This window comes from Schistocerca cancellata, chromosome 3 (genome assembly GCF_023864275.1).
Source record: "Schistocerca cancellata isolate TAMUIC-IGC-003103 chromosome 3, iqSchCanc2.1, whole genome shotgun sequence".
Classification (NCBI taxonomy): domain Eukaryota; kingdom Metazoa; phylum Arthropoda; class Insecta; order Orthoptera; family Acrididae; genus Schistocerca; species Schistocerca cancellata.
The window spans coordinates 486999191-487026479 of record NC_064628.1 but is presented as its reverse complement, the minus strand read 5'-3'; the positions used below and the strand labels follow the sequence as shown (position 1 = coordinate 487026479).

General features: G+C 42.8%; 1 protein-coding gene across 1 annotated transcript in view; it reads left to right on the top strand.

The window, feature by feature from the left end:
* LOC126176376 (protein embryonic gonad-like) overlaps positions 1-27289 on the top strand; it is a 185453-nt gene that overhangs the window by 83253 nt on the left and 74911 nt on the right. The window contains exon 2 of the mRNA XM_049923533.1: positions 26733-26810. Within this exon, the coding sequence (XP_049779490.1) occupies positions 26733-26810 (78 nt within the window). The remainder of the gene's footprint in view (positions 1-26732; positions 26811-27289) is intronic.

The following is a 27289-nucleotide window of genomic DNA, read 5'->3' as shown; positions in this document are numbered from 1 at the left end:
TGAGATGTTATCAGGTAATCATTACGGCGATGACTTGTTATCAAGAATATTTATTACCTGAGGATGGTTTTTATAGTGGCGCGAAACCGGTCGTGACTTTTAATAAACAATCTTCTACATCCAGTTTGGGTTATTTCTTTCAAAGTGAGGTAACTGTTAATTAATTCTTCGAGTTGTGTAATTTTTCTTGATTTTCTAAAAACTTTTTTTATTATGACCTCTCATGTAATGCTTTTGCCATTTTTCCTCATATATATATAATTACTGTAATACAGTACCATATTCGAATCTCGGTCAGGCAAAAATTAATACTTAAGTTAATCAAGTTAAAGCAAGAAATGGAAAACAAGTTCGCATTGTTATATTAGAAAATTACAAAACGAGAAAGTTAATACAATTCAGTAAAAAACATCAGTTAGATACAATTTCAGTAACACTATTAACGAAAACATAGACCCATAAATGGGCTTATATAATGTAGAAACATTTTTCGGCGAGGAAAGGGATTCAATATGAATCTTATACGCTGCAACGCACAATATTTCATTATATTTACAAAAGGTGTAATCGTCAAAACAATGTCTGTTTCATCAGACATGCATGCATGTCTCAAGGATACTGTAATGAAAGATACAGACGCTTTATAAACAAAGAGATTATTATAATGAATGAAGTTAACAATTACATTCAGTTTACCTTATACATGAGAAGTTCCACAGCTCAGCGTGTGGAGCTCTCCTTGAATGAGCCTTGCACACCCAACAGTAGCAACGCTGGTGTGAGACTGGTTCTTGCCGTCGCGAATCAAAACTGACGCAACTGCCGTGAAGTGGACAAACTGAGAAATGGAGATGTGACGTTTTCATGCTCCTTGGGGCACCTCTCGTATACTTTTCAGTGACAAAAGCTAAAAACTGCCGTTTTCTGACTTGTGTCACTTTTCTTGCCGGGCTCCGATATGGTAGTGTATTGCCTCTATCCTGTCACCGATATAAATGTTTGCACTACAGCACGCTATTGATTCCGTGAGCGTGACCGCCTCGCTGAAGTCGGCGAAATGCCGTCCGTGTCCTGCGGGCGCGGAAGATGAACACTTTCCCCGTAAGTTAATCAAAGATAGAATAAGGAGCTGCTCGATATGTTTTTCATTTTGCTTCTGGACAAAAAAATTATTTGGGGCGGTGAAGACAGATGGGGCACCCTGCGTAAAACAGTTGCTTTGGAAAGTGCATGTCCATTTTACATTCTTCTTTGCGAGCTTGGGGAACGGTGTTTCGGTATAGTGTTTCGTGCTGGAATCGAAACTGCCTGCTAGACTCAAGCCTTTCTCCTGTACATAAATTTGTAACTACGGAAGAGGCTGCAGACTTTCCAATGTAAGAAGAACCGAATGTTTCCTGCGTTCATGCATATTCAGCAAATAAGATCTCCATATCAATACGAACACTTAGGAGCAGACGGTAACTCGGCGCCTCCGAAACCTTTTTAGCCGACAGTTAATGGAGGGACGCGGACGCACTCTGCGCAGCCAGTGGGCAGCGGGCAGCAGGCGGCGGCCCCTCGGCGCGAGTAACGCGTCCGAGCGGCCGTTCCTCAGCCTCATTGTCCTTAAGCTTTATCTAATAGCTCGGCGACGCACGTGCTGCTCATCGCAATGCGCGGCTGCGTGTAAGCCGGGCTCCCAGATGCGACAGTTCCGACCCTCGGCCGTATCGCGGCAGCCGAGGGGTCTCTTAGCGCAGCTTAAAACGTGCATCACTCAGCCCTTATACCGTAGCTCGCGTGGCGCAATTACGTTCATTGTTTATTGATGAGGTGACCGCCGGCGGCCTGCAACTGTAGAAATTCTATTCGGTCACCGGCGAGCGCAATTTATCGGGGCCGGGGCTTTTTAAGATGCAGTCCTGTCCCGAGCCACATGCTAAAGCACTCCGTGTTTAGAATAACCTCCGACGACTTGCAATGCTCGCGCGCGGGAAGCCGACGCGGACATTAAGTTGTTTGACGGGCGAAGGCTGCTCCCGGACTCGGCGCGCTCCGTAACTTTGCTTTCTTCTCATGCTAAGAACGGCGGAGGGCCGATGGACTTTGGAGTTTCTTTTCCCGGAGTGTTCACCGATCACGGCGAGGTAACCGACAACTAAAAATACTCGTTCGAAATTTAAAACACACGCGCTGATAGATTACAATCGGTATACCACCGACATAAAAACGCAACCGAGTCGTCAAACGACAGTTCAAGAGCTCACTGCAAAGCTTTAACGAAAACCGATATTGAGGGTACGTTTTACAGTATATAGGCTAGTAACAATTCCATTGATACGCACAATAATTTCACGGCTCACCTAATCTTCTTCCGTTTATGTTAGTCATTATGTATTCTATGTACGTGGACCGCGTGGGTATCATGAGGTAGTGATTGTATTCTACACCTATTTATAGCCTAATTCGACTCTGTAACTACAAGATATTCAATCTGTCAAGCCCCCACCCTCTCTCCCCTAGAAAAAACAGTAACTATAAGAAATATGGAAGTTCAATCTGGGATGAGTCCAAAGCCTTCATCTAAATATTAAGCGTGGGTTTTTCCGTTTTACGGATGTCTTTTTTTTTTAATTTTTTGCTGTTGCATTTGTTATTCAACTGATTAAGCTTATCCGTTATGGATATTTTAGAAGCTCTGACTGTTAATTGAATGTAAATACATGAACCTGCAACCAATCACTTCTTTGAATAGTTATTTATTATTCCATGAACCGGTTTTCGAATCTTTTCAGGTTCATTTATAGATGGTGTTCTGGAAGTTACATCACTGCTTCTAGCATAATGATGGGTGCTGGCTCTGTGATAAAAAGATGGAACACGTTTTAATATATCGCCATGACTATTGTTTATCTGTCGATATGGACGCGAATTTAGTTTTTTATTTACTGCGACAGTATGTGCGACTTTTTTCGTTAGTATCCACTTATCTGCTTGGATTTTGATGGCCAATTGCTACATTCACTTCACACTTTACACAATCTGTATTCATTTACCATGTGACAGCGGAACTTCGCCAGCATCCAGCATGTGCTATTCAACTGTTGCTTGCAACAAAGTTCTTGACTAAAAGATATGACTTCGGCCTACTATGCTCAGAGAAGTATTTTTTCTTATTTACGTGTATTAAGGTCGATATAAGAGCAAATATTTTAATCAGACTGGCGACAACATGAGAGCACAAAGTAAAACAAGTAAATGAATGAATTAATGCTAGAACAAGCTTAAAGCGATCTGATGTCTTATTTCTACTCGTATATTAACGTATAATACAGCTCATAAACTGAATGTATTCAGCCTCTGTTCTCGTCTTGTCTAAACTGTTTATCGTTCATATTTCATCTCTATACATGGCTACACTCCAGGCAAATATAATCAGAAAAGGTTCCTGACACTTAATCTCTATTCTATGTTAACAAATTTCTCTTTTTCAGAAACGTTTTTCTTGTCTGTCTGCTTTGGCTTTCATCAGTTATTTCTCTGCCCAAATACCAAATCTCATCTACCACTTTAAGTGTTTTGTACCTAATCTAATTCCCTCAGCATCACCTAATTTAATTCGACAAGATTCTATTATCCTTGTTGTGCATTTTTATGTTCATCTTATATATATTTCAAGACGCAGTCCATTTCGTTCAACTGTTCTTCCAAGTTTTTTGCTGTCGGTGACAAAATTACAGTGTCATCGGAAAACCTCAGAGTTTTTATTTCTTCTCTCTAAACTTAAATCTTACTCTAATGTTTCTTTGTTTTCCTTTACTGCTACTCAGTGTATTCGTGTGGTACTTGTTATTCAGGCACAAAATAACATTTAGTGCAATTTTCGTGTTATAATTTAGAACAATAATCAAGTTTGTGTATATACGCTTCATGTGCTTGAAACTAATTGTCGTATGGATTAATTTTAGTCCTGGGGATTGTTACATACTGACCATCGCCTGATTTAGAGTTCAGGTCGTTTCTTTGGTAGAAGCACTTGATTACTAACACGTGACAACCAACATATAAACACAGAAAGGCGGAATTGTGCCGTAGGGTCTTCTTTTTTTTATTTTACGGATAAAACAATCTAGACCAAGTTTTTATTTAAATTTTATTACCGGTGTCAAACGACTATTGCCATCTTCAGATCTGAAACTTTTGTTACGACCAGCGTTAGTTGGTTTGCATTGTTGAAAATTATAACCTTGCAGGCGATAGAAGAATTAGTGCTGTACGTTAATTTCATATCTGAAGATGCCTTATTCGGTCGAAACCCGCAATATAAGTTACATAAAACGTGTTCTAGACTGTTTGTTATGATAAACAATATCTAATGCCTTTCACCTACCACTGCACACTTGAGACCCTGTAACCATCTGAAGCATTACTATATGTTTCTCAAAAGATGGGCCTTATTTCCAGCTAGACATATGATTCTAACGTAATCAACGCTTAACACCGTCAAGTCGTTCCGGAGTTGAAATTGTGCAGATGGAAGGAGGATACAAAAGCACAACTTCAGCAACCAGAGGTCGGACTCGAGGCCATCAAAGACTGTTCTCATACCGAAGGAAAATGAATGTGTACAAATAGCAGTAGGTCTGTGCCTAGAACAGCACTGCGGTAATATATGCCAACTTCGGATTACTGATCTACCTTTTAAGACGTGCATACTTCTGTATCATCTATTATGTTTGGAAACCTGCTTCTACAATTTACAAAGCGGAAGAGAAATACACAGAGGATTTTCGAGAGTGTAAAGCGGAGATATATCTTGTTAAATGATTTTAGGGCCTCCGCTTATTAATTTAAAAATGCAAAATTCTCATCGCAACTGAAAAAAAAAACAGAAAATGTGTGAAATTTTACTACAGTCCTCTTGTTTTTTATTGTCGCCAACGTGCGGAACAAAATAGTGAATGCTTTCAAAAGTATACGATTTAAATAAGGTATACTTGCATGTTGACAGGCAACTACGTCTGTTCCCATCTCCGCAGATCAATAATTGATTAAAAGCAGAGTATCCTAGTATATGTTACACGGGCCTTTGCTTGGCGACGAGATTCAGTGTTAAATTTGAGGAAGATTACAGAAAATTAGTGTCGAAAAGAAACGTTAAGTACACGGAAATAGTCCATTTAAAGTACTCAACAGTAATGATGATCTCTAGTGTTGCAGAAACATTATATTTCCCATTAGTGAAGGTACCCCGTAGACAACACGAATGAAGCTGATTATGTGCTTCTTATGAAATAGATCTTGCTGTTTTCTTTAGGCATTTGAATTTAAGTGATTGCTTAATGGTACTCGAAACAAGCCATGTGCAAATTTGTGGATTGCACACGATTTTTATTGGTACACGAGAATATGGTAAGTAGAGGACAATGAAGCAAGCAGTTAATAACAGTAAACATTGGTCCGAAAAGCAGTGGTTTCCCCGGTACTGCAACATTTCCTACCTGACCTTCTTGCTGGCCGTATGTATCTTCATTTCCTGCAACGCAAGCTTGTAACCTCCCCCTCACTTACCGACCTTAATGACAGTGAAAAATGAAACCGCGTGTACCTAATGGGAGCTTTGGAAAAGCAATCGTCACCGAAGTTAACCTGTCGGTAAAGAGGGAGGAAAGGGTTACATCTAAATGAAAGGAAATGTGCTAATGAAACTGGTGGAAATTAATTTTGAAAAGGGGTAAAGTTAATAAAGAAAGTAAATGTGCAGCCGTTACGTTAACAATTAACTAGCGGTAATTAGGTATTTGAGATTTGGGGGAAATCACGGTCGCCAGTCCTAAGGACAATTACTATAGTAACTGAAGGTTGACACGCGTAGTGTGAAAACTGAAAGTTTGTCAGAAGTAATAAATTTCGCTACACCCTGACTTAATTTAGCAAAAGAATTAATAAAACCGGAAAATCGAAAGTTAATTTAGTGACTGAAGTTAATAGTGAGCTTTCTTTCTGAAGCACATCGAAATTCAGTAAAATACGGTTAGTCTTGGACTACCTCAACAATCATTTCAAAAGCTACTTGAATCTACGCAATTTAGAAAGAAGAGATTTAACTTTGAGCCTGAATTAAATGATTCTGAACAATTAACAATAGTAAAATTTAGTACGTACCAAGCCGAGCTGCAGTCACAGGTAACTAAAATACGGTAACAAAACTCGCACTCTTAATTTGTGCTTGTGCAATCTAAATACTGTAGCCAGCTATGACTGAACTTTGAAATTAAAGCAGTGAAATAAATTGATGCTGGCGTTTGAATTTTAACGACACTCGGATTCATTCCGGAAAAGGAAGGGACCCTGCTTGGTAATGCAACTGGGACAATGAGCAACAAAGGTTCATGCTAAGTTGCTGTAATTATAGTTACGAAAATGGTACAGTTTGAAAAGCTGAGGTCTGCCATACAGTTCTAAAACTTTACGTGCTTCCAGTCTTCCTTGTTGGTTGATTGAAGTTTGAAGCCGTCGATCGAGGAGGTGGCGACAGTCACTCATTGTCGGCCGTCGCTGTTGCAGAAGCTGGATGTTGGCGCGCCTTCTTCTCGACACGGTCACCAGACGAAACGGGCTCTTGATGTGCGCTAGTTAATGTTTCCCGTCCGCGACACCATGTCAGAAACTATCATCGCAAGTCGAGCGCAATTACATGCTGCCAAACCCCGAAAGCGCGGCAACTCGCGGGAGCGTCACACAACACACCTGCTCCACCCGCTACTCCAACCAGACTCCTTCTCTCAGCCCGCGCTCCACGCGGCAGAGTTAACACTACCAAAGATCCTACACACTTTGATTCTTCACACGACCTATCGACGTAATCGTTCGATAGCAGTTTTCCCTAGGCAAGACCCAGCGTAAAAATACAAATAATATTTACGAAACAAACCAATTATACATCGACATAAATGCATAAATATACAAATAGTAAAACAATTACAATATACAAAGAGACAGAAATGTCATATCTTGAGGTAACAAAGCAAGGGAAAAAATAGTACAATAGATGGAAATAGGAGGATATGCATTTCCGGCGTTACAAGCTGACCGACGATATGGATGATGTTCCTTATGCTGAAAGGATGTCAAGGCAGTGCAACGTGACCCATTCATGAGGGTGTTCAATAATAAGTAGTACGAATCTCTGATAAGGGGTGTATCCGGTCGTGGCTCGCCAGTTCCATGTCTCCCTGGTCCGCCGACCTGAACCCAGTGGATTTTTTGTGTAGGGATATTTAAAATGTTCGATGTATTCCAATACTGTTTATACCGTCGATGAAACCCGACAACGCATTGTGGATGGTTTTCAACGCTTTCGGGACACGCCTGAGATTTTCGACCGCGTCCGGTATCGACGAGGAGCCGTGCTTTTCGTGTCTTTATCCCCTCCCCCTCCGTCTGTCCGCCTCTTACCCGCTCATATCAGTGTCCATGTACTCTTCGCCCCTCTTTGTTATCCGTCTCCTCCTCTTCCCTTCTCTCTCAATGTTATACGCTCACCCCAATAAGAGGTAGGTGGATTTTCCCCCCCAGTAATTCCTTCAAGATCGTGACAAATACGTTTGCCAAATTTGGTTGAAATTGTTCCAGGGGTTTAGGATTAGCTTTTTACTCGTGGCTTTGATCGCGAACCCACATACCAGATGTATTTTACATTTATCTGGCATATTTCACACGTATTTGTACACATATTCCATCTGTATCTCACGCGAATTTTGCCCTGCAATTTAATTTCCACGCAGATCAATATGTATGACGCAGATCAATATTTATGAACTATGTGCTGTACTATGACATAACTTGGCAGGTGGTTTAAGTGAATAGTGGCCGAAAAATCTGTCGCGAATAAAGTTGTTCGTAAAGAAGTAATAAATTAAAACGTCATGCTTCGTGCGACAGTTTTACTGCATGAAGAGCAGAAATATAGTTAGCGATAACCTTTTTTTTTTCTTTTCATCATTTTGTAGGGCTTTTCAGCTAGAAAAGTGTCTTGAAGGTTTGAAATTACGTATAAAGTTTGTCGCAAGTTATTAAGTGCTCTCATTTTCAAATACAGGAACACAAGTATGGCTATTCGTGGGCTACACTACTTTTTACAATGCCGCATCCCATTTGATAGGTAGATGGTTCTTATCCTCATAGCTATTATTTGCAGAGGGCAAGTGATGCGTGTACCAAGTTTGGTTGAAATCGGTCCAGCGATTTAGGAGGAGATAAAGAAGTATATACGTACACTATGTGGTCAAAAGTATCCGGACAACCCAAAAAACATACGTTTTTCATATTAGGTGCATTGTGCTGCCACCTACTGCCAGGTACTCCATGTCAGCGACCTCAGTAGTCATTAGACATCGTGAGAGAGCAGAATGGGGTGCTCCGCGGAACTCACGGACTTCGAAAGTGGTCACGTGATTGGGTGTTACTTGTGTCAGACGTCAGTACGCGAGATTTCCACACTACTATACATCCCTACGTTCACTGTTTCCGATGTGATAGTGAAATGGAAACGTGAAGGTACACCTACAGCACAAAAACGTACAGGCCGACCTCGTCTGTTGACTAACAGAGACCGCCGACAGTTGAAAAGGGTCGTAATGTGTAATAGGCACACGTCTATACAGACCATCACACAGAAATTTCAAAGTGCAAGTACTATGACAGTTAGGCAGGAGGTGAGAAAACTTGCATTTCATGGTCGAGCGGCTGGGCGAATGCCCGTTGAACGCCATCTGCCAGCTTGTGTAACGCCAACAGTTAAATTCGGAGACGGTGGTGTTATGGTGTGGTCGTGTTTTTCATGGAGGGAGTTTGCATCCCTTGTTGTTTTGCGTGGAACTATCACAGCACATGCCTACATTGTTGTTTTAAGCACCTTCTTGCTTCCCACTGTTGAAGACCAATTCGGGGATGGCGATTGCATCTTTCAACACGATCGAGCGCCTGTTCATAATGCACGGTCTGTAGCGGAGCGCTTACACGACTCCCTGTACTGGAGTGGGCTGCACAGAGTCCTGATCTAATTCCTATAGAACACCTTTGGGATGTTTTTGAACGCCGACTTCGTGCCAGGCCTTACCGTCCGACATCAGTACACGTGCTCAGTGCAGCACTCCGTGAAGAATGGGCTGCCTACCCCCAAGAAACCTTGCAGCACATCATTGAACGTAAGCCTGCGAGAGTGGAAGCTGTCATCAAGGCTAAGGGTGGGCCCGCACCATACTGAATTCCAGCATTACGGATGGAGGGCGCCACGAACTTGTAAGTCACTTTCAACCAGTTGTTCGGATGCTTTTGATCTCATAGTGTACACACATATATACATACATCATTCTTTTATAATATTTATGGATTACTTGTGTGATTCTACACCACAATACTCGAAGTATTTCAGGGTCACATACTATACTGCTTTTGTGTTACTCAAGTTTTATTGTGGCTTGGGTATCAGTCCTGCATTTGTCCCTGTTACAACTCTGCTGGTTTCGAATCTGTGTTTTTTTTTTTTTCGTTATTTTTATCCATCATTGTGAAGTACGAAATTTAACGTAAATGTTTGGCTGTGGGTAACGGTTCGGGTCGTTGCCAGCTTACAATCTTTCGGGTGTCTGTTGTTCTTTGGTGAACTATAAAAAAATTATTTTCTAAATGATTTTGTTTCAGTAATGTCAAATTTACGTCGATCGTAGAAGGAGATGACCTATTTAACATGACGTATTTATGCAGCCTGCTGACCGTGTAATAATTTGGAGCTAATAAGAGCAGTTTGTAAATCAGTGTTTCCTTGGCGTACTGAGCATATCGGAATGGAAGAATGGAGGTCCATAAGGAGGAGAAAACAGTTTCAGACTTTTATAATGTCAAGTGTGATATACAAAGGATTTTTAGCTAATGGCTGGAAAACTAGAGGAGGTCCATATGTTCGGTATGCATTTTAAACACTGGCTACAACAAAGAACAGAATTACAATTTGGCGGCGTAGATATTTGAAATAAACGGCTTACACGTATTTAAGGAGTTAAGTTACGCCTTCACATGTAGGTATTTCCCTCAGCATATTCTCAGCAAGTTCATGACAGTGATTGAAATATAATTTTGTGGATGTGGGTTCCGCCTTTTTCAAATGGTTCAAATGGCTTTGAGCACTATGGGACATAACATCTGAGGTCATCAGTCCCCTAGAACTTAGAACTACTTAACCCCAACCAACCTAAGGACATCACACACATCCTTGCCTGAGGCAGGATTCGAATCTGCGACCGTAGTGGTCGCGCGGTTCCAAACTGAAGCGCCTAGAACCGCTCCGCCACTCCGGCCGGCTCCGCCTTTTGCAGATACACTGATTTTTCTTTTTACCCAAACATGTTTCAGCACCTCTGTGCCATCATCAGTGACTTTTTTTTTGTTTATTGAGAAACTGTAAAAATGTGAAAATATTTTAGGTTATAACTGATTTAACAAGGTAAGGCCAAAAGAAAGTAATGGTTCGTTCTGCTTCTTACCGTGATTTTACATTATGTGGTTTTGCATGATCAACTCTATAAAAATGGCTCTGAGCACTATGGGACTTAACATGTGAGGTCATTAGTCCCCTAGAACTTAGAACTACTTAAACCTAACTAACCTAAGGACATCACACACATCCATGCCCGAGGCAGGATTCGAACCTGCGACCGTAGCAATCGCGCGGTTCCGGACTGAAGCGCCTAGAACCGCTCGGCCACCACGGCCGGCGATCAACTCTATAGTGTCCTGCATTGACAGCTTGTCATCGGCAGAAAGGCGGGACCGACATCCTACAATTTAAACGCGAAAAGAAAGGACGTGATCCAATAGCCGAATACATCATTTTGTGTATAGTCACTACTGGAGCTCCGCATTAACTCCTGTTCTTTGTGCATCAGCGAAAGTGACGTCATATGATTCTCAGGGTAGTGTCGGACCTCGAACCCCAATGCCGCCGCATAGTGTTCGATTAAGACAGTACGCTGTAGGGCAGCAGTGCTCATGAAATATTAATCCGATCGAGCGATATGGTTACACAACGTTCTCATGATACCTCAATGCCGACCGACAAATTGATATTAATGCATTCAACCCAGCCGCATTTAAATAAATCCGCCCCGCTCGGAATTCAACACAGAGATTCATTACGGTTAGATAAGGCTGTATCGTAATTTTGCTACCATGTCTGTTGAAATATTATTAAGAGTTCAGTTCCGCGTGACTCATGGTGCACACAATGCAGACCGTACCGTCTGCTGCAGGTTGTTTAAAACATCGTTTCTCATTGCTCGATAATCTTTCTTCTGCTCTCACGGGTACCATGCAACAGCATCTTTATTACTGTGTTGAAACGTAGGCGGCCCGCAGTCGTCATAACAATGCCACTGCTTTGATACCCGCGTCAAACAAAACGAAAATTAATGAGGAATTTTACATGACTGCAGGTTCCTCTGTGCCTCTCTGAATGTCATTCCAGTAGCAGTAGAAGGATTGGTTATTTACAGAATGCAACTTCATTGTCTAGAGAATCATTAACTCCTTTCGCAAGGCAACACTAATGACGAAGCTATTATCGGGCATCCTAAGATTCAGCGGAAACTAATATGGGTTTTGTACTTCGTTACAGTATGTAGTAGACTGTCGCTGGAAAACAGTGACAAAGTCCATTAGTTTCATAGTCCTTCCAAGGAGGCTACGGGATGTTCAACCAGTACAGAAAACACTGTTGGATTTCAGAGTATTTGATGTTAACATTAACGGTTATGATGCCAGTGACTCAGTCTCTCTCATTAATGTTCTACTTCACCTTCCTGTGGAAACTAGCACTGTAGGACAAATGACATCATCATGAGCGACGTTTTTGTATGGTAGGAATAGCAATTTTTCCTGTACTACCTTACTCTATTAGCTAAGACCTTTTGAGCGCCTTTTACAGTGTTTCAGCAGGAAACACCAACATTCGAACGTCTTATGGCTATCAGAGAGAGAGAATGATGAAGTTTAAATGAAGAAATAACCAAAAATGACGTTAGAAGATCCGGAGTATTATAAAACATGATAGTTGTCTGTCAATGGTACTGCTTCCTTGTACATGAAATCTCAGAGTCATTTTTTTTTATCTCATGTCAACTTGGCCGTATATATTATTTTTTATAGACGACAAAACAACTTTAAATGACATTATAATGCTGATGTACGCTCTTGTTCAAGAATTACAGCTTCACTTCTACGATATTTACACTACATATCTTTTTCTGAATGAATTTACCGTTGCTTTTACGTGATTGTTCTTTGTGTCAAACGTAATATTGTTTTCAATCCCGCTACACTATAAATTTAAACACGAATATTTAATATTGCTGTTTAAATGACATGTGTATTTCGGACGCTCTTCTGACTTATCATTTCTCCAGAGATGACAATTGATTATGAAGAGACATGGTAGTTCATTAAATAATAATTATTACTAGCACTACCAGCATTTTAGTCTGGAAGTGCATAGGAAAATGATGCAGAAGAGAACTACAAATTCTACAGAGGTAATGTAACATGAAAAGTAATGAAGTCGTTCACACAACTTGAATGATCCGTTCGACTAAGTAATTATATATTAACAATCTTGTTACTGAATGGTCGTTAAAGTGAAAATACACCGGGCGCCCTACGTGAAGTTTATCAATTGTAAATGAACACTGGATGTGAAATTTTATCAAATATTTTTCACAAAAATGTCAGCATTATGTCCAGTGGCCAATATTTGAAACTATTATCAACCGAATTTCCGAGTCAAGTGTGGTATACGTAATGGAAATACATGCATTTAAAAGCATTAACACTCCTATAAAACAGAATATAGCAACCATACAAAGCTTGTTAATATTTATAGCGAAACATTTCTCTGAAACGGGCGGGTTGTACATGAAACGAAGGCGTCCACGCTTTGATGCGCAATCCGGTTATGCAAAGTTCGTAACACAATGAATGTAAAACCATCCTAATCACAGCTGCTACAGTACATTTTCTGAGTATTAACAAAAAATGGCTCTAAGCACTATGAGACTTAACATCCGAGGTCATCAGTCCCCTAGACTTAGATCTACTTAAACCTAACTAACCTAAGGACATCATACACATCTATGCCCGAGGCAGGATTCGAACCTGCGACCGTAGCAGCAACGCGGTTCCGGACTGTAGCGCCTAGAACCGCTCGGCCACAGCTGCCGGCTGAGCATTAACGACACAGTAAAATATTGCAGACAGTTTAGAAATGACGGAACGTCCAAACTATGTGAAGCAAACATTCAGCACGTATTTTAAATCTTTGTTAATATTGCTTAGAGAGAAAATAGTTTATGAATAACGTAGCTCTCCGATCTTGGAAAAGTGGTGACATCGCAAATGAGAGAATGGCCTTCCGCGCCAACTAAAAGCTAAGCAGTATCATACGCATACACATGTGTGAGGGAATTGTAGTGTTGAGACAACAAATCACGAAGTGGCGCCCTCGAGTCCTCCACGGTCACAGACAATGGGATACAGCATCACGCTGGGCTCGTCCTTCTCCGCGCTTATTCGTACTTGTGCAACGCTGTTCCTCCTGCTGTGGAGCTGATATATTGTGCGGTTCGCGTTTCAACAGAGTCCACACGCCGAGTGGGTACTATTACGGCGCTCTTTCCTCACGGTCACTCCTGTCCTGCATACACTTGCTGGCTGCAGGTGGTGGAGTGAAAGTCGTGACCGGAAAATTCATTTGATGTACGGACTTTACGTTTATATATATGCAATTTTGCTCGACATCGCCATTATTTTCACGTAACAGACATGACCCGTGTCTTTGTGAAACTGCGACGGCAGCCGTCACCGTGGATGTATTGCATGGATCACCACTTTTTTTCGCATCCATCGACAATGTATAATATTTAGTACTGATGCACGAGTGAGTCTTGTCCCGATTTTCTGTTACTGGCTGTGCATCATGTTTATATCACCTACTGTGTGAACATTAGGAACAACTATGATAGTATTCGACAATTTAACTCTGCTCCATCAGCTCTTGCAGCAAATGACTTTGGGTCTCTGGATCAAGCAAAGATGCGCTGTTTCCCCTATAAGCAATAGCTGCCAAACGACATGTAGCAGGAACTAGAAACCTTGTAACCCATAAAGCTTCACGTAACTGTTCATAAGGAGTATCCATTCGAATCTTTGTAACGGGATGTATAATACCTAAGAACACATAGTGAGATTATCCATTCCGTCAGTTGTTCACACATCATTTCGGAGCTACGTTGCAGAAAGACACAGAGATCGATAGAACCTACGCAAAATACCGTTGACACACTGTTTCGTTTGTCAGAAACAAGATATCGGTTTCACTTTCCCAAAATCGACATATACCAATCATGGATGGGAAAAATATTGGGATTTAAATGAGAATTATCAGGAATTACTAGCAGAACTATCTTAGTAGCGTAAATGGCCTCCAAATTGTTTTTACTGCTGATATCGGTTGTTAAAATACAGAATATGTAGAGCTGTGGAATCATACGAAGGAGTTTACAAATGATGAGTATGTTTAATCAGAATGTGAAACAAAAAAAAGTGTGTGACAACTTGGAATAAATTGGACTGATTTAGAAGCAGAGAAAGACATTTCCGAAAAAAAACACATAATATTTTATTCTAGGAAATAAAATATTATTTACCATGGAAGGTACGAAACTGTATGACTGAATGCCTCAATGTATTTGCACTAAAATTTACTGAATCGGGAAAATAGTGGTTTTCTTAAGGATGCCTCGACATTACATCAAGTTGTGAAGATATTGTGCACAGACTGTTCGTGGCAGGGACTATAAAGAATGTGCCATGCTTAATAACGAAAACTGATATACTTTAAAGTATACGATAGTAAAACAAAGATGTTCCATTAAAAATGAATCTGCAAGCAAGATGTTTGCGAAATAATTGCGATTGCGTAGTTAATAACTGCCAAGAAACATTGTCCTAGTTGGCATAAATTAATTTGAAATGCAAACGTATTGATTAAGTTTTTATCTAACTGGGATCCAGTTACGATTCATGTTCATTACGTTACATGGTACAGTTTACTGTACACAAGCGTTTATTAAAAGAGGTGTTCCATGTGTCATGCCATGTGTCTCATCCTCGCATTTTCCCTCTCGCTGTCCGCTTCCGTAGCGTAGCGGTAGCATTACCGCCTACCACGCAGGGGGCTCGGGTTCGATTCCCGGCAGGGGACTGGGTATTGTGTTTCCTTCATCATCACTTTCATCATCATTGAGTCCCAAGCGCCGAGGTGGGGTCACCTAAAAAGGACTTGCAATACGGCGGCCGAACAACCCCGAATTAGGTCTCTCGGCCAACAATGCCATACCATCATTTCATGTCATTTCCCTCTCGCTTCTACAATACGGTACGAATTATTTCAAACCCCATCCTCCCTCCCCACGGACCATCTCATAAATCTTGCTCTAGATGTTCAACAGTATCACTGCACTGCACTTAACTTCTAAGGTGATCCTAAACAGAAGAATATAGAAAGTCTAGGACAAGTGATCTTGAAAACCGAGGCACTGACCCTGCTCGACATATCCATCCATCTACGCTGCCGGAAAGGAGACGGAAAGACAAAAAAAAAAAAAAATTAACGTAGGGTAATGAAATTTGGGGAATACATTTGTCTAGGTAACATATTTATGTGATTAACATTGGAAGATGACAGGTTAGTGTAAGCACGATACATGCCATTGCAAATGTAAAATGCTTGTACATTAATAACTGGTTTCACCGCCAGAATGCAGAATGCAAGCATGCAGACAGATATGCATTTTGTTGTGTAGGTGCCAGATGTTAGTTTGTGGGATGGAGTTCCATGTCTGTTGCAATTGCACGGCCATTACTGGGACGGTTAATGCTGGTCGTCGATGACACTGGAGTTGGACGACGACGTCGCATATGTGCTCGATTGGAGACAGATTTGGTGATCGAGCAGGCCCAGGCAACTTTTAGAGCATATTTTTTTCTTACAACAGCGGTATGTGGGCGAGCTTTATCCTCTTGGAAAAACCCCCTCAAATTCTGTGCATGAATGGCAGCACAACAGATCGAATCACCAGACCGTTGTATAAACTCGCAGCCACGGTTCGTGGGGCAGTGCCAGAGTGCTTCTGCTGTCATACGAAATCGCACCCGAGTCACTAAGTCGAGTTGTAGATCCAGTATACGAGGTGTGGCTAGAAAAAAACCGGACTAGTACTGGTGAAACAATAAAACGAATGCAATAAGGCTGAAAGTCGCGTGGCCTGTCACGTGACTCTCGCTCCGCCTACTGCTCGAGTTTCATCTGCCTCCTGCACTCAGTCTGCCCGTGGCGTCTGTTTTAAGTAGTTGACGTTTTGTCTGTGCGTCGGAAAATGTTGAGTGTACAGAAAGAACAGCGTGTTAACATCAAATTTTGTTTCAAACTAGGAAAATCTGCAACTGAAACGTTTGTAATGTTACAACAAGTGTACGGCGATGATTGTTTATCGCGAACACAAGTGTTTGAGTGGTTTAAACGATTTAAAGATGGCCGCGAAGACACCAGTGATGACACTCGCACTGGCAGACCATTGTCAGCAAAAACTGATGCAAACATTGAAAAAATCGGTAAACTTGTTCGACAAGATCGCCGTCAACTCCTGTTAACTCAGACACTGCTCTGATTGTTAAACGGCGAACTTGTCGAACAAGTTTACCGATTTTTTCAATGTTTGCATCAGTTTTTGCTGACAATGGTCTGCCAGTGCGAGTGTCATCACTGGTGTCTTCGCGGCCATCTTTAAATCGTTTAAACCACTCAAACACTTGTGTTCGCGATAATCATCGCCGTACACTTGTTGTAACATTAAAAACGTTTCACTTGCAGATTTTCCTAGTTTGAAACAAAATTTGATGTTAACACGCTGTTCTTTCTGTACACTCAGCATTTTCCGACGCACAGACAAAACGTCAACTACTTAAAACAGACGCCACGGGCAGACTGAGTGCAGGAGGCAGATGAAACTCGAGCAGTAGGCGGAGCGAGAGTCACGTGACAGGCCACGCGACTTTCAGCCTTATTGCATTCGTTTTATTGTTTCACCAGTACTAGTCCGGTTTTTTTCTAGCCACACCTCGTATATCGCACTTAGACAGATTGGTTGCAGGCCCTCAACTGGCCTCCTACTAGCCAACACACGGCCAACAATGGCAACGAGGCAGGAACAGCTTTCATCAAAAAACCCAACAAACCTCCAAACTGCCCACCAATGAGATGGTTTGGAGTTAGTAAAACGCACGCTTAAGGACGTCAGACCCGGAGATGTCCTTGAAGTAACCGATTTGTAACAGTCCGTTATGTCACTGTGGTGCCAACAGCTGAGCTGCTTTTCAAATTGCTGCTGCAATTGCAGTACTCTGCGCTAGAATCATACGCCATACACACGATGGTTTTCCCTCTCGCTAGTACCGTGTGTTCGTCCGGAGCCCGGTATGCTTGCGACTGCAGATTCTCGTGATCACCGCTGCCAGCGATCATATACAGTGACTACATTCCTGTCTTGTCTTTCTGCAAAATCTTAGGAGGAACATTAAGCTTCTCGTTGTCCTGTTATACGCCCTTGTTCTAACTAATTGAGGTGCCGATAATGACGTCTTTGTCGCCTTAAAAGCATTCTTGACTAACGTCAACTCACCACGTTCAATCTCAAAAGTAACTAACGCTGTTGACCATTACAGCTTGTATTTGAAGCAAACCTGATTTGGACACTCATGTGGCGCGACAAGCGCCACTCTTCTGTGACTGACGCGAAATCTGAATAGACATCATCTTTCAGATGTAGAAACACGCCTACCAACTTCCTTATGTCATGCCGGCCGATGTGGCTGAGCGGTCCTAGGCGCTTCAGTCTGGAACCGAGAGACCGCTACGGTTCCAGGTTCTAATCCTGCCTCGGGCATGGATGTGTGTGATGTCTTTAGGTTAGTTAGGCTTAAGTAGTTCTAAGTTCGAGAAACTCAACCCGAAGAGGACTGTAAGATAACACAGCCTAAGTACTCTCGATTCTTACTGATTCGAATTTCGGTAAATCAAAAGTCCTGATAAATCTTGCAGTTTGACAAGATCTTGGAGAAAACCTCTATAAATCTAAGAAATCACATGTTTTTTTGGTACGCTCTGGAAGTCGACGCTATTTTCATGACAGACCTCCGCGTAAACACTGTACAGCACGATTCAAAAGTAGCTGTGCACATTTCGTGGGTGTAACCTACGGATTAAAATAAGACTAAAATGTTAAATAGCCTGTCACTGTGGCCGAGCGGTTCTAGGCGCTTCAGTCCGGTACCGCGCTGCTGCTACGGTCGCAGGTTCGAATCCTGCCCAGGGCATGGATGTGTGTGATGTCCTTAGGTTAGTTAGGTTAAAGTAGTTCTAAGTCTAAGGGACTGATGACCTCAGATTTTAAGTCCCATAGTGCTTGGAGCCATTTGAACCATTTGAACCTTATGTCATTAACCCCTTCTTGGTGACGCAATTTTTTTTCCTTCAGTGTGTTATAATTTTGGCACATTAGAAGTCGTCTTACATTAGCAGAAGAATGTGTCGGTGCTCCAAATCATGCTTGTACTACAATCTTCAGCCATGGGTAAGAACGAAATCAGAGCTCAGTTGAACCTTGGTTTAATCAGAAAGTTTACATTTCACATGCAAACGTTTGAACTATTGTACAGCGGAAGCTCGTATCCAGACATTTGCACGGGCCGTTTACGAACCCATTTTACCTGGGACTTTTTCCTTGTATTACCGTATAATTTCACTAGTGTCGGATTTCGCTATTAGTTATGATGCACCCTATGTAAGAATTCATCAGCTGTTGCAGCTACAGTAATTAAAAATACTGACTGTCGTCTAATATTTCCGGCGCCAGTGCGCTCTACTCGACAGCGCTGCAGTTGCAGAACTCGGCCGGCCGCTCGGACGCCCTCGTTAACATACTCGTCTCGGCGGAGCTCATGTCGAAACAAATTGAAGACGAGAACACGTATTCCCACGAGCGCAGTCCGAGTCGTTTGTAGCGAGCGATCGCGTCCGCTGTTTACCACGTCGGCGGACAGATCTTCGTCACTGATCAATCTAATGAGGCGGGGGACTCGCCTCTCACCGCACAATGGGGCAGCGGCCGTGGCGTACGCTGCTGCTCCCAGCATTTACATACCGGGCCGATCGCGCGTGCGCGCAGATCTACCTGTCGCATCGCCAATTCTTTGACCACCGTCATTCTTTTGTCACTGTACCTGATGGACTGTGACCAACCGTGCCTTTAAAGTTGCAGCTTGTCAAATGAACGCAACTGGCAACTCGGATGCGCGCCTCAGATCCCAGAACTTTCCATTTAGTGACGTATTTTTCTTTTTCATGTGTCTACGAGCTGTATCTGCGAAGGGTCGACTTGGCTATTAAACGACGTGGCATGGTTAACTTAAGTGGTGTGAGTCTGCACTTCCTATTGTCAGCCGTGAGCTGCTTTCAAGAAATCTTCCGCTATTGAAGCGGACCGTGTTTCACAATTATGGTTTATCCTGTATCAGGATTGCATTGCGCGATGGCGGAGTACATTATACAACGAGTGTATGTGTGTAATCATATCTCTCTGTGACAATGCTGTTCCTGCAGTTGTTTCAATTACGGCAGTCTTGTGCGCCACACATGTAGTGTACACGTGTTAACGCTCAACACTGACATTGAGAATATTATGAAGTGTGACAGTGATTTATTTATAATATGTGTGCTGTTTGCAATTCAGCAACACATATATCGTCTTCGAAAACCATATGGGCCACAATAAAACAAACCATCATCTACTGGAACTTACGTAAGTGAATACGACTGTCTCAAATTACACTACTGGACATTAAAATTGCTACACCACGAAGATGACGCGCTACAGAAGCGAAATTTAACCGACAGGAAGAAGATGCTGTGATAAGCAAATGATTAGCTTTTCAGAGCATTCACATAAGGTTGGCGCCGGTGGCGACACCTACAACGTGCTGACACGAGGAATGTTTCCGACCGATTTCTCATACACAAACAGCAGTTGACCGGCGTTGCCTGGTGAAACGTTGTTGTGATGCCTCGTGTAAGGAGGAGAAATGCATACCATCACGTTTCCGACTTTGATAAAGGTCGGATTGTAGCCTATCGCGATTGCGGTTTATCGTATCACGACATTGCTGCTCGCGTTGGTCGAGATCCAATGACTCATAGCAGAATATGGAATCGCTGGGTTCAGGAGGGTAATACGGAACGCCGTGCTGGACCCCAACGGCCTCGTATCACTAGCAGTCAAGATGACAGGCAGCTTATTCCCATGGCTGTAACGGATCGTGCAGCCACGTCTCGATCCCCGAGTCAACAGATGGGGACGTTTGCAAGACAACAACCACCTGCACGAACAGTTCGGCGACGATGGCAGCAGCATGGACTATTAGCTCGGAGACCATGGCTACGGTCACCCTTGACTCTGCATCACAGACAGCAGCGCCTGCGATGGTGTGCTCAACGACTAACCTGGGTGCACGAATGGCAAAACGTCATTTTTTCGGATGAATCCAGGTTCTGTTTACAGCATCATATTGGTCGCATCCGTGTTTGGCGACATCGCGATGAACGCACATTGGAAGCGTCTATTCGTCATCGCCATACTGGCGTATCACCCGGCGTGATGGTATGGGGTGCGATTGGTTACACGACTCGGTCACCTCTTGTTCGCATTGACGGCACTTTGAACAGTGGACGTTACATTTCAGATGTGTTACGACCAGTGGCTCTACCCTTCATTCGATTTCTGAGAAACCCTACATTTCAGTAGGATAATGCACGACCGCATGTTGCAGGTCCTGTGCAGGCTTTTCTGGATACAAAAAATGTTTGACTGCTGTCCTTGCCAGCACATTCTCCAGATCTCTCACCAACTGAAAACGTCTGGTCAGTGGTGGCCGAGCAACTGGCTCGTCACAATACGCCAGTCACTACTCTTGATGAACTGTGGTATCGTGTTGAAGCTACATGGGCAGCTGTACCTGTACACGCCATCCAAGCTCTGTTTGACTCAATTCCCAGGCGTATCAAGGCCGTTATTACGGCCAGAGGTGGTTGTTCTGGGTGCTGATTTCTCAGGATCTATGCAGCCAAATTGCGTGAAAATGTAATCACATGTCAGTTCTAGTATAGTATATTTGTCCAATGAATGGCCATTTATCACCTTCATTTCTTCTTGGTGCAGCAATTCTAATGGCCAGTACTGTACATCTAAATAAATGCAAACACTTTAGCGTGTTTTTAATAATGAAACAACCGATAAAGTAGTACAAAATCTTCAAATATTCGTGTGCAGTGCAGGAGCAGACTAATGCTACTGATCAAGAGATGTGTCTAACTGAAAATATTAACCATCTGAAGTAGGCATGTTAGCCCGAAACCTGTTATGGCACTGAAATAAAATATTTTAAAAATATTTGTGGCTTTTTGTGTCCTTCACGAGCGATCATTAACGGTCGCAGGTTTCACTAGATTAAGCATGGATAAAATAACAATAAATGAATGGTTGCTGGTTCAAATGGCTCTGAGCACTATGGGACTTAACTACTGAGGTCATCAGTCCCCCAGAACTTAGAACTACTTAAACCTAACTAACCTAAGGACATCACACACATCCATGCCCGAGGCAGGATTCGAACCTGCGACCGTAGCGGTCACGCGGTTCCAAACTGACGCGCTTAGAACCGCACGGCCACACCGGCCGGCGAATGGTTGCGATATAGACTTCACTGAATAAGAGAATAACGAACAACGAGTCATTAAATTCCAGAGACTGTTGCCACGAAATCGAAACTGCGTACAGCCGGTCCGAATATTGTAAACGTACTGTTGTTCGTGTTTAAACCACTAGGAAGCTGCAGCATCTGTGAAACTTGACTTGTCGCTTCCAACCCATGTGACAACATTCCCCTGTCCCTATAACGCATGTATGGCTTTTACTACTCTGAAAACTGCTCTTCTACCCCCACGAAGAGATCTGGGCCAATAAATGTTCAAGCACCATTCATAAGAACCTGCTGGCGTTTCCTCCATCGGAATAGTTCGTCACGACATCTTACGACTGTGTATCTATTACGGACTCGGTTGATGCACGAACACAGATACGGATACGGATAACGCGGAGAGTTCTTGCGGGCAGGCGTAGTGTGCCTCACAGTGAGTGAGCAACAACAGAGCATATAAGGGAAACGGGGACCCTGAGGACGCGGCGCGAGGCCGAACCGGCTGCGGCGGCTGCGGCGGTGGCGGCGGCGATGGCATCGGCGATGCCACGCGCCATCCCGGTAATTTGCACGGTCGTTACGGCGGGCCGCGCGTCGCCCACAAACGTTACAAATTGAGACGTCCCACTTAGGCGTCCCGGATGTGCGCCGCTCCTAGCTGTCTCCTTCCCCAATTTCCTTCGGACATCACCAGATACGTAAAACTGATTGTTTTTTAATGAAGAGACGAGCGGTGGTGTATTACTGGATAACGCATTAGATTTCGAACATGCAGCGGTGCGAATTCTTTCCTTTCTACCAACATTTGCCGGTCGCTGTGACAGAGCGGTTCTAGGCGCTTCAGTCCGGAACCGCGCTGGCCGGCCGGGGTGGCCGAGCGGTTCTAGGCGCTACAATCTGGAACAGCGCGACCGCTACGATGGCAGTTCGAATCCTGCCTCGGGCATGGATGTGTGTGATGTCCTTAGGTTAGTTAGGTTTTAGTAGTTCTAAGTTCTAAGGGACTGATGACCTCAGAAGTTAAGTCCCATAGTGCTCAGAGCTATTCGAACCGTATTTTTGAACCGCGCTGCTGCTACGGTCGCAGGTTCGAATCCTGCCTCGGGCATGGATGTGTGTGATGTCCTTAGGTTAGTTAGGTTTAAGTAGTTCTAAGTTTTAGGGGACTGATGACCTCAGATGTTAAGTGGTGTTATACATTACGCCGTGAAGAGGTGAAAATATTTTCTGGACGTCTACATTGAAAAGCAGTTACTATTTTATGGGTTAATCTGAAGTTCTAGAAAGCAGTGCCACACAGCGAATCCCGTGAAACGTGGTCACCCTAATATTTCATAAACGATTAGAGACATCAGAACAAGGGTGCGAGCGCTATTACAGTTGGATGGTGCTCTCTCCCTGACATCTCCGTCGCATTTACTTTAGCGATTGATGTGATGGGCCATGACTTGAGATGGATATTTCCTTTAGTTGTATCCACCTCCCAAGTTAGAAGAAATCTGAAGTGATAGCGACATTGTAATTGGCCACGCAGTGGAATAGATCCTGACGAAGTATTTTTTTGAAAGGAAGACAATCAACCATCTTCAAAACATGTAAGTTCCTGGAGCATCGAGCGAACAAAGAATGTTGAGATTTCATGGCCCTCGGGTGACTTGCACTTGAATTGGTTCTGTAACATTTCTACCCCAATTGTAATCAATCGTTTAAAGCCATTTTTTCAACTCGAGGTAAAAGCTCACTTTTTTCCAGTGTTTGCTTTTGGTAGAGGAACCCTTGAAGAAACACAGTTTTATCCGTTTTCGGTGAAGTTTTACTAACGCCAGTGAGTTAATTTTACTGTCTTAATAACACATGCTAATATTCGTGTAGGTGTTTGTCATGTGCAGTACAGCTGATATTTTGGTACAGATTGTTCGAGTCCTGGTCCGGCGTTCAGATATAATCTGCGGTGAAGTACACTATAACATCAGCGCACACACTGTTGCAGAGTGAAAATCATTGTGCAGTACTACTGTAATTCTAGTAGCCACAATCTGTTTTCTGGATATCGCTGGCAGCAAACAGCATGCAGCGAATATAGGTGTCATCCGACTATGGCGGATTTTCTCTTCTGTCGGCAACATAACTGCGAAGAGTATTCTAACAGTGGAGCAAGTGTGCATTTCCACAAACTTTTCGTTCTGAACATTAACTAACGTTACATTATTCTACATCTATAGAATAGCAGTAAAATAAAAGCGTAATTGTATTAAAAATATAGAAAAATTACATTTACTTCATTGTCTCAAAAGGTAAGAAAGCACTAAATCTTAACGTCCAGGCGTGAGCGACGCTGACTTCTTTGTTCAGCACTTTCCGGATATTTTCGCGGGACCCGCTGTTATTGCGTCGGACTTTTCTGGGCCTTTTGTACGTCTGACGCCGCTATTTTTCCATCGAATCTTTTTATGTCACTCTGCAATATCGATGTTTCCATTTTACGTGTTCTCATGTCTCGCGGACGATGGAAACGGGCCTGTTTGATGGCATCGTAGAATATACCGGTACACAAGGTACCACGCTATAAACTTTTGCTAGCAATTTACGGTAATATTATGAAATTTACTTCTAAGCAGAAAGAAAAATTCTTCAAGCAAATAGAATGGATCTACCGATCGTGTTTGCAGCCATAAAACTTGGAAAGGCGGAAATCAGAGCTTTCCAGAGAGGCAGTTACGGTCCTGAAATAACATGCCACGGAAACAATTTGCGTGTTTAGTACTATTCATAACCTATTGCCGCGTATAATGAAAGCAAAAAGCTATTACTAAGTAAGTAACCCTCCACTGATATTCGACTATATAACGATACGATAGGCGGCGTTGAGAGAGGTTCAGATGGCTCTGAGCACTATGGGACTTAACATCAATGGTCATCAGTCCCCTATAACTTAGAACTACTTAAATCTAACTAACCTAAGGACATCACACAACACCCAGTCATCACGAGGCAGAGAAAATCCCTGACCCCGCCGGGAATCGAACCGGGAACCCGGGCGCTGGAAGCGAGAACGCTACCGCACGACCACGAGCTGCGGACCGTTGAGAGAGGTGATCAGTAAGTTTGAGACAACGCAGAAACAGCAAAAGATATGTTACAAGAGGGTATTTCGGCATCTTATTGCCTGTCCCCATTCACTGAATTTATCATATTCCAAAAAAGTTCTAACAACACGAAGAAAATATTTTTGGAATTTATATTGGAAGTAACTGAAGTGATTATCGAGAAATACGTAGATGTATTACCTTGAGGTGTATAAGCAGACTGAACTACAAGTCTCAAAGAGAGGCACTTCATATCCAATATGCCTGCGAATCCGATAAAAAAAGGTACCTCGTAGAAGACGTGTTGTGTGCTGTTACAGAAGAAACGCTAGTGAGAAAAAAATACGGAAAGAAATAAGCACCTGCTGCGAATATTGCAACACGGGCTAGTTTACGGAGCCTTACTTCAAGCTTTACCACACTCAGAAATTTTTTTAGTAAGTTTCTCCTTTTGTTACAACGTTGAAGACGATTTACGCGATTTCTGATTGGTGCAAGTTAAATGTCAATTAAAACTCACTTCTAAATTCAGTTCATGGTTTACTCGTTAAATTGTTTTAATAATGTCCCCTGTCATACAATGAAGGCTTTCACGACCGGATGCTTCAGCTGCCGTGAATTCTTCCGGGCTGTACGGCCGTGGTCCATGGAACTCTTCTATCCTTGACGTTTCGTCCAAAGCAACGCTGGAAATCTTTAACAGAAAAGAAGCTATGAAGCTCAGCGATATGACAGTGGCGCTACAGAATCGTTGAGAAGTTTTCGTCTTTGACGTACTATGATGGATAGTTATATTTTATCCCGGACAAGGTTTATATCTGCTATCACGTGAAATCCAGACCACGCCCACTTTCCACGGTATTTGGGCCGTTCTCCGACGTCCGACTCGTCAGTTGACAAGACTCAGCACTACCAGGAGCACCTCCGAAGATGTCCAACGTAGCTTTGGACAACCTAGCTTTGGATGAAACGTCAGAGATAGTAGAGTTCCAAGGACCACGGCCATACAACCCGGAAGAATTCTCGGCAACTATACCCTGTGCTTTTCGACAGACAGCCGGCCGCGGTGGTCTAGCGGTTCTGGCGCTGCAGTCCGGAACCGCGGGACTGCTACGGTCGGGCATGGGTGTGTGTGATGTCCTTAGGTTAGTTAGGTTTAAGTAGTTCTAAGTTCTAGGGGACTTATGACCTAAGATGTTGAGTCCCATAGTGCTCAGAGCCATTTGAACCATTTTTTTTCGACAGACAAATCGGAAAATCGCACGCGGCTGGAGGATTAATCATACATGCAGATGGTCATGAGTCACATATTTACATCCTGAACCATTTGTTACTTGTTGTGAGTGTTTATATTATGTGAGACCACGTGTATAACGCAGTATCTCATATGTATAAAAGTACTCTTGTAAACGATATGTTTCCTTCTAAACAACATATGTAAATATATTTGTATATCTGGAGAATTAGTATGTATTGTTTGGAAAAGAAGGAGAAGTGAGATGTGTAATGAAGAATAATTTAAATTTCTTTTTTCATAAAGAAAAGGCATGTGTTATTATAGGAAAATGATATGCAGCAAACAATTACTAATGATGTAGCTAATATTCTTTGATTCCAAAAAGGAAGCTAAAGGCTGTGTACAGTGGAATAAATTTCACAGAATGACTTGCCACGTAACTAATGTACTGTGTCTGACGTTTAGCCCCGCTTGCGCCTCTAACGAGTGTCCTGCCTGCGCTGTTGCAGATGAACCAGCAGTGCAAGGTGTGCGGCGAGCCCGCCGCGGGCTTCCACTTCGGCGCCTTCACCTGCGAGGGCTGCAAGGTGAGCTCCACTAGCAAGCTGCACTGCAGTCGCCGCGACGCACTCTGGGTTTGGACAAAGATAAGGGAACACTGACCACGGAAAGGAGTTCATCATTCATCTCACCCTCCTGTTTTCAGTAGCTCCCTCCTGATTGCACTGAACTCAAATTGACTACGCTTAAACACAACAGGAAATTCCTGGGTGGAATATTTGTTTCCGTTCCTTAGTCACGAGCAGTCTTGATGCTACAAAATGACCTCATGGCAAACCCTGTAGATTATCTATGTAGTATCTAGGAATCCTGCGTACTCGATTCGCTAGACAAACAGCTCGGAATAATGAGTTTTATTACAGTAAGATAATTACAATGCTTAACTATGGCAATTACAGAGATGTGTTGCAAGCGAGGGGCGACATACGAAATAATCATATGAAAATGATATCTGTTCTTGCGGACATATGCTGGTTACACACGCCTTGCCCGAACTCGGTAAGAT